General features: G+C 39.1%; 1 protein-coding gene across 1 annotated transcript in view; it reads left to right on the top strand.

The window, feature by feature from the left end:
- Window positions 1–2,838: 2,838 nt before the first annotated feature.
- The window catches only part of LOC134866480 (phospholipid phosphatase-related protein type 4-like), a 40,359-nt gene continuing 28,657 nt past the window's right edge, over window positions 2,839–14,540 (top strand). Inside the window, exon 1 of the mRNA XM_063886684.1 lies at window positions 2,839–2,922. Within this exon, the coding sequence (XP_063742754.1) occupies window positions 2,839–2,922 (84 nt within the window). The remainder of the gene's footprint in view (window positions 2,923–14,540) is intronic.

Genomic DNA, 14,540 nt, shown 5'->3' with positions numbered 1-14,540 from the left:
ATCTCTCCGTGAGACACCGAGGGTGAAGCAGCCTTCCACTGAAGGAGCTGCAAAGTGCAGACAGGGTGTCCTGGAGGGGGTGGGACACATTGTCCAGCAGGGAGGACATCTTGGCTGACATTCTCTTGTCTCCCTCCACCTCCACAGTGTCCAGAGAAGTCCCCAGGACTTTTGCGTTGAGTCCCCAATGACATTTTTAGGCCTTATCTTAGAAATCATGTCATAACTCCTTTTATGTTCCCATCACATTTGAGCACACTTGAGGCCCAGCGATGGCCAAAAATATGAATGAAACAACAACATTTTGGAGTTAAAATTTCACATTCATGCTTAAATAATAACTTCTTAATCTATCATCATTCTGAAATAGGTACTGTAACTCTGCATAATGAGTTTTTCACTTGATGCGTAGTCTACAAGATGCCGAAAGTAAAGGCCTACCTTAACCATAGTAAAAATAACTGAATCAATTACTATTTTTCAAGAAGCCAATTTCCTTCACAGTTAGGGTTGAGTTACACTAACAGCAGTTGGCCTGGAACAATGGGTTTTTAATAATTATGTTCAAGTAATAGTTACAGTGTGAATAAGAAATCTGTGGCAGTCAATTTCTGCCAATTAAAATAAAATTATTGAATAATTATTAGATTTAAAAAATCATACTTATAAGATAAAAAGTCATAATTATGAGACAAACCATAATAATTATTCTTCTTGTTCTTATTTTGGCAGAAACAGGTTTCCATAGAATTCATAACGGTTGCAGCATGGGAGAAAGTTGATTTTAAAAAGTCTACAAAATGTAGGCTAAACCCAATTATTTCCTACACATTCATCCCCTTTCAAATATGCAATTTAGATTATATCCATCTGCTTTGGTTAATCACCATTTTCTCATAGGGTCCACTCCCCCTCATTCTGCCATTTTGCCATGCCAGTGTAAAGGTGCTGGTGACTGACTGACTGACTGACTGACTGACTGACTGACTGACTGACTGACTGACTGATCACATGTATGATGGCAGTCTACCAAAACACAACATATTGCAGGCAGTGCCTCAGGTTATGACATGGCACTGTGTTGTGTGTCCGTGTCCTGTAGGCTGTGTGCCCCACATATTATCCTTGTTATAGCCTACTACAGGGGCCGTTCACACACACTCATGCGCGCTACCCGTGCGGAAATTGGGTTTTTAGCACACATCGATCGGTTTTGGCTTTCCTCCAAAGGTTGTATATAAAGAAGAGGAACCACTCTTCTTTGAAATTCAATTCAAGACCTTGATATTGAGTTGCTGATTTTATCTTGCTTTGCAGGTTTCTTGTTTAGGATCGAGACTAACAGAGCATTATTATCCGTAGTGGAGCTGAGGAATGACTAAAGGGTCCTTTTCTAGTACCACATGCTAACTCTGGACACATTCATCGTTTTAAATACTCAAAATAAAATTATCTGAGAACGAAACACAGTTGCTATTTTCTCATCTCCACAGTCTCAGAATTATCTTTATAATAGAGCTAAAGCCTGATACCAGAACTTTTCTACTTCAGACAAAATGGTTCACAGTGAGGCATGTAGATCTTAAAAAGTAGGCTAAGTTAAACTGGAAATAGAGTAGGCAATGTCTAAATGTGGTGCAGAGTGGGACATCGAGTGTAGCTCTCAGTGATCTCCCCCGCCGCCTGGCACCTGCTGCTGATATACATCAAGTTAGCAGACATTTGCTGTAACAGACCGGACGTGGTTATTATTTTTGTAGTGCATTTCAATCGTTACGACATTTTCTGGATATCAGTTACACCCTAACTAACGTTTGAAGATGTGTAGCTCAAAATACCCAGTGGATATATATTGATTGAATAAGAAATAGTGCTAAGAAATGGCACGGCTTTCCACTTTGTTTACCAATATTTATTTTATGCTATTTTATTGTAATGAGTATTTTGTCACATCATACTGTTCATATGTTGTGTGTGTCTTTATTTCCTGTAAACGTTTCTTTATATTTTAATGTTATAATATTATTTTTTATAATTGTTTCATTATTTCCCCAAAAGACTCAAAAGTTGTATTGTCATAAGCACAGTAGCTACAGTGTAATTATGGGAATGAAACCTTGAGTCCCAGGCTCCTTCAACAACCCAACATTATATAACACATAAAATAATAAAAAGTGTGCAAAAAAAAAAGAATAAAAATAAAATAGTGCAAGAAAACATTACAAGTGACCAATCTGCCAGAACATTAGGCTATAAGAAGTAAACTATGTCGATGTAAAACCGAGGTCATTTTGGTCCTTTTCTTACAATTAACTTCTTTGTATGTGTTTATGCATGCACCATATACACCAAGACAAATTCCTCGAATACTTGCTGGCAATAAATGTGTTTCTGTTATGATTCAGAATAGGTTTATTTTGAAAATCTTGACAGGAAATGAAAGTGGTCATTGTGTCTATCTTAACTGCTGTCACCTGCTGCAGCAGCGCAGAGCTGGAGCAGAGCGCGGGGAAGCTCACTGAGGACCCCCGGTGACTGCACCTCTGAACAGCGTACTGTCAACATGGATCTTAATGGCAGCACACAGGGCGGACAGCTTCGGAGAACACAGTGCCAGTTCGGCGCTGGCATCTTTTTCTGAGCCCCCAAAAAAACGCATTTTAGGGGAGACTGCAGAAAAAAATCCCATCAGGCATCACAGCTCAGCTTGCATTGCTATGGTGGTCCAGCGATAAGGACTTGGGGGAACCGGACTGTCGGAATTTCGCCAAAATTACGACGGGAATCAAGTACAGCTCCCTGTCTCCCGGCAACGGGAGAGACCACCGGCCACTCGTGATGTCTCGTGCCAAGGAGAGGCTGAAAGGCGGGAATGAGACCAAGGACAGCGTCACTCTTCTGCCGTGCTTTTATTTTGTAGAGGTGCAATGTCTATATATCTATTATTTATTTATCTATCTATCTATCTATCTATCTATCTATCTATCTATCTATCTATCTATCTATCTATCTATCTATCTATCTATCTATCTATCTATCTATCTATCTATCTATCTATCTATCTATCTATCTATCTATCTATCTATCTATCTTTCTATCTATCTATCTATCTATCTATCTATCTATCTATCTATCTATCTATCTATCGCACTACATGATATAATGTTATTTTGCAGCTGTTAATGGAGCTGTCTGATTTGCCAGGTTAAACTAAGGATACTCATATATGGATATTCAATTCTTTAGAACTGACATCTATCTATCTATCTATCTATCTATCTATCTATCTATCTATCTATCTATCTATCTATCTATCTATCTGTCTGTCTATCTGTCTATCTATCTATCTATCTATCTATCTATCTATCTATCTATCTATCTATCTGTCTATCTGTCTATCTGTCTATCTATCTATCTATCTATCTATCTATCTATCTATCTATCTATCTATCTATCTATCTATCTATCTATCTATTTATCCATCCATCTATCCATATATCCATCTATCTATTGTTATTCTGCAGAGTTGTTAATAGACCTGTCTGAGTGGCCAGGTTAAATTAATGATGCTAATAAATATGGAGTTGTGGGTATATGCTTGAGATGCCACATAATGAGGCCAGGCTGTAATCCAGTTGTGAAGAAAGCCATGCAGTTTGATAGCAGCGATACTGACAATCTGTATTCCCCTCGTCCCTGTTTACCCTGTGCTTTTTGCAACCAGTGACACTGCAGTCTCCTCAGGATAGTACGATTCTTTGGATGCAGGATGCAGAGATTATACTGACTGTTCAAGTGCTTCATAATTCATCTATCATGTCAAAGCAGCTTGATAGAAAAAGACTGAAGTGAGCCATAGAGTAAATTAACCAATGCAAATGATAACCCTTAAACATGAACATATAGCTACTTTAATTTCCTGCTACACAAACACAATTGAGTCACACTATGCCTTTTATTATTGGTATTAAGAAATGATTCTCCACAGTTGGGCCTGTGTCAGATATCTGTGTTCCACATCCTCTCATTCATTGTTCCTCGCCCCAGGACTCCAGCCTACAGGGATGCTGCATTCAGTCCATACGCCCCCAGACTGTGGAACAGCCTTCCAATTGGCTCAATGTGTGTTCCTTTCACCATTTAAAAAATGATTTTTGGCATTATTACTATTAGTAACAGTTATGTTATGTTAGGTTATGTCTCAGACTACTGATTTATATGAACAACTGAATATACAAAGAATAGACACTTAAAATGTATTCCAAAATTAATATAGTTATCAATTTGGTTGTGCGCTATCTGATGGATGAACCTAGACTAGGGTTACCCATTCATTTTCAATGGCGGTCATTTTCGACTGGGAACATGGTAGGTGTTAGAAAAGTTGACTTAACCGCTCAGAATTCAATGAAAGGGGTGGTCAGAAATTGTATATGTTCAAATGCCTTGAAGCTATCCAATGTAAAACACAATATTTATGATGGATGAGAGGAGTAAATGGGTCAGATTCTGTATCACTGCAGTCTGTGATAGGCAGCTGGGGTGTGAAGGCTCGATAAAAGGCTTGCCCGCTTGCCAGGGGGCAAGTCAATCTAGAAAAGCACATTTGCCAGGGCTGATGATGAAGATTGCTAAAGAGTATGCCATCTCGCTCTTAACTGTTGAAAGCCGCACATGCGCAGTACTATCTGCATTTTACTTTAATTTTTGTTATTTTTTAAGTAAAAAATGGTCCTTTTGAAAATAGATTTCTGAGTGTCTTTCCCAGAAACATTCATGTTGTACCCTGCGGGGGCTGAGCAGCAGCAGCACAGTGATTTCTGGAGTTGGGTTTGTTATTCCTGGTGTCCACATTGCACTGATCAAAGGTGTAGGGAGTGTATGGAGTCTGGCTGGCTGCTGCTTAGCCCCCACTTGCATCATCAGGTGTTGAAATTTGGACTGAGTTGGTTAATAGAGTCCTGCTGAGAACAAAAGTGTGTACTGAAAAATGTACTGGCAGGTCAAACTGTAACAAATACAGACAGTAGCTGTACCTAACACATGTCTGAGCTTCCAGGCAACCTACATTGATGTTGGCCAAATGTATAAATGAAGGCATTTTTAAGATAATTTCAAAAAATGCTCAAATCATAACGTTTGCTGGACATATTAAAAATAATGGCCACACTTAAAGCTGTGTTTTCTAAGGTTTAGTCATTTATAGGCTGACCTCCAACACCACTGATCCTTGAACTCCCATAATGCAATATTTTATTAGACCTTGCAGATAAGGAGGAAAACGTTCTGTATGTAGAGATCTTTTTATGATTATGATTACTTTAACCATGATATAGACATTATTTTATATAGTTTGCAACATACATTCAGTAAAAACCCAAGTGATATACCATTCCAAGAAAAATTCTATGCCTAATCCATTTAAATGTAGCTGACAAACAGAGATACAAAGATCCTGTCCATTAGACTAACCAGATATTAAAGAGGAAGCTATCTGTAATTAAAGGTATGGAAAAACTCTAGAGGTTCAGAAATGTATTTCATATCATCCAATTTACCTAGTTAAGTTTAACTCAGATTTATTAATTGTTCTCCTAACCAAAGCATCAGTAACTGTTATGTCTCTTTCAGGGTTATATTTGGGTTATATGTCAAGCATGACCATGAAGACATGAAGTCGTACTGCTTGTGACCAGACATATGGCTACTGGTCTCTTTTAAAGTCAAGGAGGAATTTGGAGTAGTTTAAGAGCTTATATACACTAATAGTTATATGGAGAAGCACATACTTTTGTACTTGCGATTATCAATTTTAATTCAACAGAAGCCTCAGCAGCAGCTCATGAGTATTGCTATTTGCGGCTATCTGAGATGACAATTGTTCACCTTATTTTGATTTTCCACCAGAAACTATAAGTAAAACAAGAACTAATTTTCCTGACATCTGAGTTTCTTGTATTGTATGTCCACTTCTGAACTGGTAGACTACGTTTATAACATAAGTTAGCTAAACTGGCTATAGTAAATCTGTCAAATTGCTAACAATTTCCATGCTACAACCTCCTCTGTAGCTACGTGATGACATTAGAGTAGTTAAACAGCTATAGAAATCTGTCAGTAATTGTTGCTGCGGCGTTACAGATCAGATCAGTGTTACAGATTACGCAGCACAATTTACAAGGACAGATATTCATGACACGACACTCATATCTGTGGAGGGCCCACTTTGATCTTTAATGCTGGGTAGCTGTTTGTCTGGCCTCCCCACTGCAGCTCTGGATGAGGGGTTCATTCAGCCAGCTTCAATATTCAATTCAATCTAGAATGATCCACCTTTGGTGGGGTAATGTAATCATGTGGCTGTGGCTTATTGGGTTGAATGGACGTCTAGCTATTGGACAAACCAAGTGTCCTTGGGTAAGATACTCAATCACAAATTGCTCCTGTAGGCTTGTCTACAGTATTTAAGTAAGTTGTTTTGGATAAAACGTCAGCAAAATGACATGTAATGTAATCAATGTCCAATATCTGCATGCACTAACACCTTCTGACAGTGTCAAGCGTAATGGCTGCTGCACTGACACATAACAACTGAGGTGGACTGCAGCTGGCGGAACAATAGGACACATTGACTTATACACAAACAACTACACTGGGAATATGATTTAAAGGTCTCCTTTTATACTCTTTTTCAACAATATATTCCAGGTCTCAGATATATACAGAACTTGTCTCTGATTGGCTGAAACAGCAAACAGATCATTGTCCCATAAACCCCTCTGTTTCAGGCCTGTTCCAAAAGTGCTGATTCTTATCTGTAGCTTTAAATGCTAATGAGCTGCTGCTGGCCACACCCCTCTGAGAAGTGATTAGTTAAAAAACAAAATGGTGCTCAAGGAGGAGATTCAGGTGATAAAGTGGACAGGGTTACCTTGGTTGGTTATTGGCTACTGGTTGCACAACCTTAAAACACATTGTGACATCACAAAGTGGCCAAGATCTAATCAACTGATTTTCAGACAGGTTTTTATAGAGATGGATCCAGATAAAAAGAAGGGGTCTTTGTTCCTGAAACTTTCTAAATCTCAAACACATCTATACATGTTTATGTATAAAGACATGAAAAAGTGGATTTTTTATAATAGGTTGCCTTTAAACAGTCAACAAATATCGCAGTATACCTAATGAAACTGGGAGATTAATTAGCCAACGTTTTGTTAGCACTCAGTCAGCATAGCATTAGCTGTGTTACCTCAGTCCGTTTTGTTAGTCGTCATTAAACCTGTAGATCTGAAGGTCCTGTATCAACACGTTCCTACACTTGACATGGGGCTCCAAATATTTTATATTTTTAAATTAGCGACAGGCATAGACACCAACTCCAAACACCAGAATGGACCGACATCAGTAACAGTGATCGGTCCGTTCTTCTCATATGGACAGATGTCATTAATCAACTTAAAAAGATAAATAACGCTCATGTTTTTCAGCCGAGAGCTTCTCTTTTTAAGGGCATTCATATTTTGCGCATACTTGATTGCATTATGGAAGCAAAACCGCTGACATACAGTATGACTGGGAAATGCTGATATATATTGAAGCTGCTGTTGTTGCTATAGATCAGGGGTGTCCAAACTGCTAACCTGGGGGCTACTTTTATTTGTCCCTTAGCAAATTCAAAAACTATAATGGGATATGGACCCACACCTGAAACTTGAGCTTGTCTTATAATGTACTTCTTAAATATAAATGTAAATATACGTTACGCAATGTACTGTTCATGTGTTAATAAGCTCAACTTTCAAATAAATTCAATTAAAGTTGAAACATTTTCTAACAAATCTTAGAAAATAATTAACCCTGGAAAGCTGTAATGCTGTTTTTTTTCTTTAAGCATATTCAATTATGAAATATAATTAACCTACATTTGACTGATTTTGCTGACTTATATCTTAACTTATGAGGCAATATATCTCACATCTGGTGAGGGGCCCGGCCCTTCGTATGTTCTTTTGTATGTGGCCCTCAGTGAAAAAAGTTTGGACACCCCTGCTATAGATGCTATTCTCCAGAAAGCCACGATGCCCCACAATGCACTGGGGTTCCCATCCCCTATTAGATGCAACAGTGCCTTACTGCTAACCATCCTGAACATATCACCAGCTGAAAGGTGCAACCATATTTACTTAGAGTTTGAGAACACCTTGACTTTCACTTTCCATATACCCTAATAGGGGTGGGAATAACCAGCGTCCCCACGACACGATACTATCGCGATAGTTAAGCCACGATACGATAGTATTGCGATACGATATATTGCGATATGGCACATGTCTGATTTCTTTCTCCGCTGACTCCATCTTTGTTTGAATAACTTCCTGCCAATCCAACTGACTTTACCCATGGCCATGACGGCACAAGAAAAAGCTCAACACCATCTAGTGGATTGAAAAAGCAATGGTTGCCAAAAACCTCAATTTGGATTTGCAATATGAATAGTTTATATAATAAAATATCGATACTTGGCGTACCTGTATCGATACAGTAATGCCACACAAGGTATCGCAATACTATGCTGTATCGATTATTTCCCCCACCCCTACCCTAACCCTAACTAAAGCTATTTAAATTCACTGTTTAACTGCTTATATTTAAAGCTAATGCTCTAATCAATGTTCTGTTTGTGGCCACAAGACACAGACAGCTGAAAAGCAGCAGCAGTGGTCTGAGCTGAATGTGAATGCAGCTTGTGGACTGCAATGGCGGGGAGAGAAACTTAGACTAACTCTGTGACACTGCAAACCAGTGGGTATTTCTCAGCTACCTTCATTTTTTTGCCACAACATATCTTCACAGAGTCAGTCTGAAGTGTAGGTTGATGGAGGGGTTTTCAGAGACACAATATTTGTCCATTGTCGCACCAGGCTATGGACCGGGCTGTAGGTAATGTGTTTGGCACACTGAATAATAGATGAATCACTAATGAGGAAAACGCCTGTTGGCACATAGTTTTTGCTGATTCTACTCTATTCTTGCAATGTTTCCATGTTAGCAGTAAGCAAAGTGCTTTAAGGACAGCTAAAGATGGCTTTTTTTGCCGGAATCTCCAGTATTGTGAGGTCTGACGAGAACCCAACATTGCGTCTCAGTAGCTTCAGTTAAAAACACTCTGAATCCACCATAATAATTGTGTGTTCCTCCTTTCTCTTCCTGACAGAGCTGCTCTGTGTGTCTTACATTTTCCATCTCACACACTGTCACACCATCCTACCCACCAACTGGCTGCTAGGCAACATGGCCCTCTGAATGGGGTGTATTTTTACATCTGTGTGTTCAGGGCTAGAGACGTTAAGAGGAGAAAAACATCCCTCTGCAGCCTTCCTTCCTCTGTGTGCACAGTGGCCACTCAGGCTTTACTTGATATGTCTTTAAAACGATCCTCACTACGTATTCACTTCATCAGATACGCACTCCAGAGTATTTACTCCCCCATGTTGTAATAGTAGATTTCTTAGTCTATTTTCTTAAATCCTGCTGTACCCTTTTAAAATGTGCCTGTTCCGAACAGGCCTAAATGCTAGCCTCAAGTGCTGCTGCTTGTAGCTTTGTCGAGAACCACTTATCCCAACCATGAAATACTGACATCCCGTAGCAGCTCTGGAGTAGACTCGTCATTTGCTGACAGCCGGCTATTTAGGACAGGGATTTTTCCAGGAACAAAAGCGATCCTTCTGATATCTATCTTCCTACATCCTTTATTTCATGTATTGTAAACGAAAGGAAAGACATACAGACAGACAGGCAGGCAGGCAGGCAGGCAGGCAGGCAGGCAGGCAGGCAGGCAGGCAGGCAGGCAGGCAGGCAGGCAGGCAGGCAGGCAGGCAGGCAGACAGACAGGCAGACAGGCAGGCAGACAGGCAGACAGACAGACAGACAGACAGACAGACAGACAGACAGACAGACAGACAGACAGACAGACAGACAGACAGACAGGCAGGCAGGCAAACAATCTTTAAACATTTAAATAAATTGCTGTTAAATCAGCTTTTTCAATAGCTTAAATTATGACATAAAATGAGATTAGCGTAATTGTATCTCTTAGGAGACATCTTTCTTGGGCCTGAAGGAAACAAAGGTGACATAGCAGCAAACATACACACAATATATCCGTATATAACCCCCCCCCCCTGTAATGCAGAGGGCAATGCTGCACTCTCCTGTTTCTCTTGCTGTAGTCGAACCCACAGAAGTTAGCATCACAAGGGCTACGTCAAGAAAAGTAATGTTGGAGCTATATTTAGATTTATATTATTGAATAGTTAAACATTTATTTTAGTAGTTTTTATGCTTTGAAGGCATGTTTGAGCACTGGGTGACCGGGCACCCGGTGTATATATTGGAGAAAGGTGGTGGTCAGAGTAGGGCACTAGTAGGCACATGGTGTTTTACCAGGGTGATTCAGGCCAGCAAGGAAAGCAACAGGAAAGGATTAGGGAACAGAATCAATAGGAAACTGTGTTCATTGGATATTGGATCATGGAAATAAATGGACAAATGGAGATTCTTGTCTGGATTTGCATCCTTGCTCTGCGTAAGATTCGCTAACTCAGCTTCAGTTTTACTTTAAGTTAATTATCTGTTTATTTTATATGATTTTGGCGGCTACACCATTGTTAGATTTGTTTCACACACATTATTACCACACTTGTTTTGTTCAGCAGGATACATTCCACATATTAACAGCACTTTTATGATTGTTAAAGCATAAGTTAAGTCTCCGGGAGTAAAAAGCTAAAGTTAGCCTTAAGCCTGTTTGCATGGCTGCATAACACCACCGCTAAGCTAAAGGCGGCTAATGTTTGGCGTGATGACGTTTAGTATAGTCTCATTAAACAATTAGAACAAAACATGCACATCTTTTAAGCGTGTTAACCACAGACCTTGGTCAGGCTTCCAACCAAGAACATGTCAAAAACAACATTGACTGCAACACAAAGGAACAGGAAGTAGTAAAATGAGAACTAATTTCGGGTTTTTAGGACTCATTCCTGCACTACTCTTTGAAGTCAGTAGCTAAAGTTGAGCTGTAGTGGACAGAAGCTACTTTAGAAGCCATGTGTGTAATCTTCTTTCCTTTACCATTTTATTATAATGACTGTAGCCTGTACGCTAAACCCACATTTATATGTCTTTTGTATATCTAGCAATTACAGTGGACTGTCAGTAGGGATGGATATTAAAGAGCCTGAACTGTGTATCTGTCTCCAGACACACTCCAAATCAATCACCAAACTCTATTAAGCTATCCAGGCCAGACTTTATTTCACTGATTGAGTCTATGGCCCACATAAAAGCGCTTGCATCTGCAGTACTAAAAACTGGGTTTATGGCAACCTGTTTCCTGAGCAGTAACTGCTTTCTGCCCCCAAAGAGAAGGAAACAAAGATACTAGTAACGTTATCTTTATGTTCAGCCTTAGAATCAAACATATCTGTGAATGTGACATTAATAGAGAATGTGAAGCAGCAAGGAAACACTCTGGGGTTCGCTTCCCTTTAGCCTAGACATTAAGGGTTTTTTTTCCAAAGAAGTTGTGTACTTCCAAAAAAACAAAGGACAATTGAGAAGAAGGGGGAAGTAAGCCAGGGTTGCACACCCCTTATTCCATCCCTTTTCTGTGTACACCTGGGTGTAACACCACCAATAGCTCATCTCAACTCCCCCTCTTTATGATAGAAGGCTTTCTGCCCTGCCTTCCAAGATGGCCACTAAAAAGTAACTCATCTATCAAACTGTTATAGTCCTTTATAAGTGATGTCAGTAAAGGTCAACATTGCCTTATCTGTGATGATTATTTGAGTGTATTTTGCAAATCTTTCAGAGCATTTAACAAGAGCCTGACCAACACTGGATTTTTGAGGCCAATACCAAAATCGATATTTGACGGTTTAAAAAAGTGATTCACTGTTTTACTAAATAACCTGAAACATATCTTTGGTAGTTCTGTTTCTTGTTACTTATTGACCAACACAAACACTGCTACAGATACATCATAAATGTAAGTTTAGTTGTGCGGCGGTAACGTATTTCTGTAGGCCGACCCGGAAGTTAGCATCACAAGAGCTCCCTCGACCAAAAGTAATGGGATTTTTCTGTATGGATTATTGCAGAAAATAAAATATGTGGCAAACACATGTTTATAAAAGTAACACGATTTGTTGAGGTACCATTTTCAGACATGAAAAACTATTTTATAATAGTTTAAGCCTTTATGCAATAGCCAGAAGCTAATAGATAACGTTGTGCTAAACTAAGGCCCAATCCCAAGTCCGTGGCAGAGTGAACTCCGTCTGTAGTCACATATTCGCAGCTTATTGAGGCTCCCCTTTTTCAGATGGGGGTGTAAATACATCAGAAAACTTTGGGATGAGCTTCCCTTTCTTTGGCAGAAACAGGAATGCCGTAACTTTTCGTAACAAATGTTTCAAATCAGCGTCTCTTGGAATTGGGCCTAGATGACCGTTGCATGACTTAACCTCACCACTGCTAAGCTAAAGCTAAAGTCTGAGGATTCAGTGTTACAGATTCAATTCATGATTCAATGTTTTGAACACATCTACTGCTTTTTACCTTCAAAAAACCCCAAACAGAAATTAATGCAAACATTCTGTTGGCTGCTTGTAGCTCACCACTAGCTTCCACTTTCTAGTGTAAACTTATATGTTATTTTCCTATGTAGAGGCTGTCTCGTTTCCAGATGAAGTGTAAAGGGCTTTCTCCTTTCAAAGGCAGAATACTGAAAGTGTTGTAGGAGGGTGAGCAGCTCCTCAGGGCAGGAGCAGACTCACTGCAGGTACTATTGACTGATACCATGAAACACTTTGAGACACCTCCTACACTGCAGTGATTTGTTTCATTTCTTACTTGGAATGAATACAAAAATGTTTCCTGCATGAAGGGTATCATCAAAAATAATGCATTCGAGTGGGAGTTACAGTTAATGAAATTACTCTATGTACCAGCATATTAATCTTACCCCTAAATCAAATGCTAGGATTATGAGAACAGTGAAATGCTGGATTGCGTTATCTGAAGTTTAGGCTGCCATGATGGCTGTTAGGATGACATACATGTACAAAGCAGGTGGCACACAAGGATGGACATTTGTGCCTTCATGCATAGGCGAACTCAGGATAGGGAGGGCTAACATTTGACCTACTCCTGTCCTTGTTTTACACACCACAGAACCACATTATGAGGTTTATAACAGAACGTTTATGCACCTACTGACCAACAATAACACACAGCACAGAAGCTACAGGGGGCTGGATGTTCATAGCTGCTTTTACCCAACAAACCATAATTTACAGCTTATAACATCAAATAATGTGAATTTAAACCAACAAATCAAAAGACAGCGGTTTCTACGAGCATCCCTTCTGCTCATTCTGACCAAATTTAGCACTTATGATTATTATTCCATATTCAGAATCAGAATCAGAATACGTTTATTCGTCCCTCAGTAGTGAAATTTACATGTGCTACAGCATCAACAGAGCCAAAGACAGCTTTAAAAAAGGGGTTAAGAAGCATGCATTAAAAAATAAAAAAGGTTAACAAAATTACACAATTCACAAAATACGCAACCTGTAAGAGATATAGCAGCCAGGTATATATTGCACAGTACAGCTTGTTATTACAGGTTGATATTGATGGAAATGGTAATGTTTTTAAGTAGTGGGACCAATAACTTAGGAAAGGCATAACCCTCTCTGTCTTTCATTACCCATCGCCCCTTCTTGTGATTTGGATAATGGATGCTTTAATATTTAATATGGCTTACACAGTAGAGAGCCATGTTTTAGTCAGACACATCACTCTGAGGATGGGTTCATCATTTTGGTCCACACGAAAATCTCTCAACTATTGAATGGATAAATGGACCAACGATCTTGGTGATGACTGACTTACTGACTGACATTTATGATTTTGATGGAATTTTATATGGGATGGATTGCCAGGGTTCGAAGTTTGGAGGATGGCCGGTTAATTTGCCAGCCACTGTGGTGAGACAAACCAATACCAAGGGGGCATTTAACAAAAGAACACACTCATTGGTTATAGCTGATATACCCCTAATTGAATCTAGTACTGTTAATAATAATAAGAATAAAGCTTTATTTATCTAGCACTTTTCATACAGTACGTGCAGCTTAAAGTGCTTTACAAAATGGCACACATCACAAGTTAAAAACAAACGACAATAAATTCCCCTCAGATCAGAAGTTGAGACCTTTTCAGACACAAGCAGCATAGCAACAAAATATAACATTTTAGGTTAAGAGACACATTGAAGTAAAAGTTATGCTAATACAATAAAATACAATAAAATAAATAATGATTGGTCGCGGAAAAATAAGACAATACTAAGTGAATCGATGCAAAGATATAAAACCCTATAACATAAAAGCAAACGTTTACAATAAAATGTAAAGGGATGATAGAAATAAAACTTTCAGAATTATAATAAAGGGTACATA

The sequence above is a fragment of the Eleginops maclovinus genome, chromosome 6 (assembly GCF_036324505.1).
Source record: "Eleginops maclovinus isolate JMC-PN-2008 ecotype Puerto Natales chromosome 6, JC_Emac_rtc_rv5, whole genome shotgun sequence".
In the NCBI taxonomy this organism is placed as follows: Eukaryota; Metazoa; Chordata; class Actinopteri; order Perciformes; family Eleginopidae; genus Eleginops; species Eleginops maclovinus.
The sequence above is the reverse complement of the archived record's forward strand: the minus strand, read 5'-3'. Positions and strand labels throughout refer to the sequence as shown.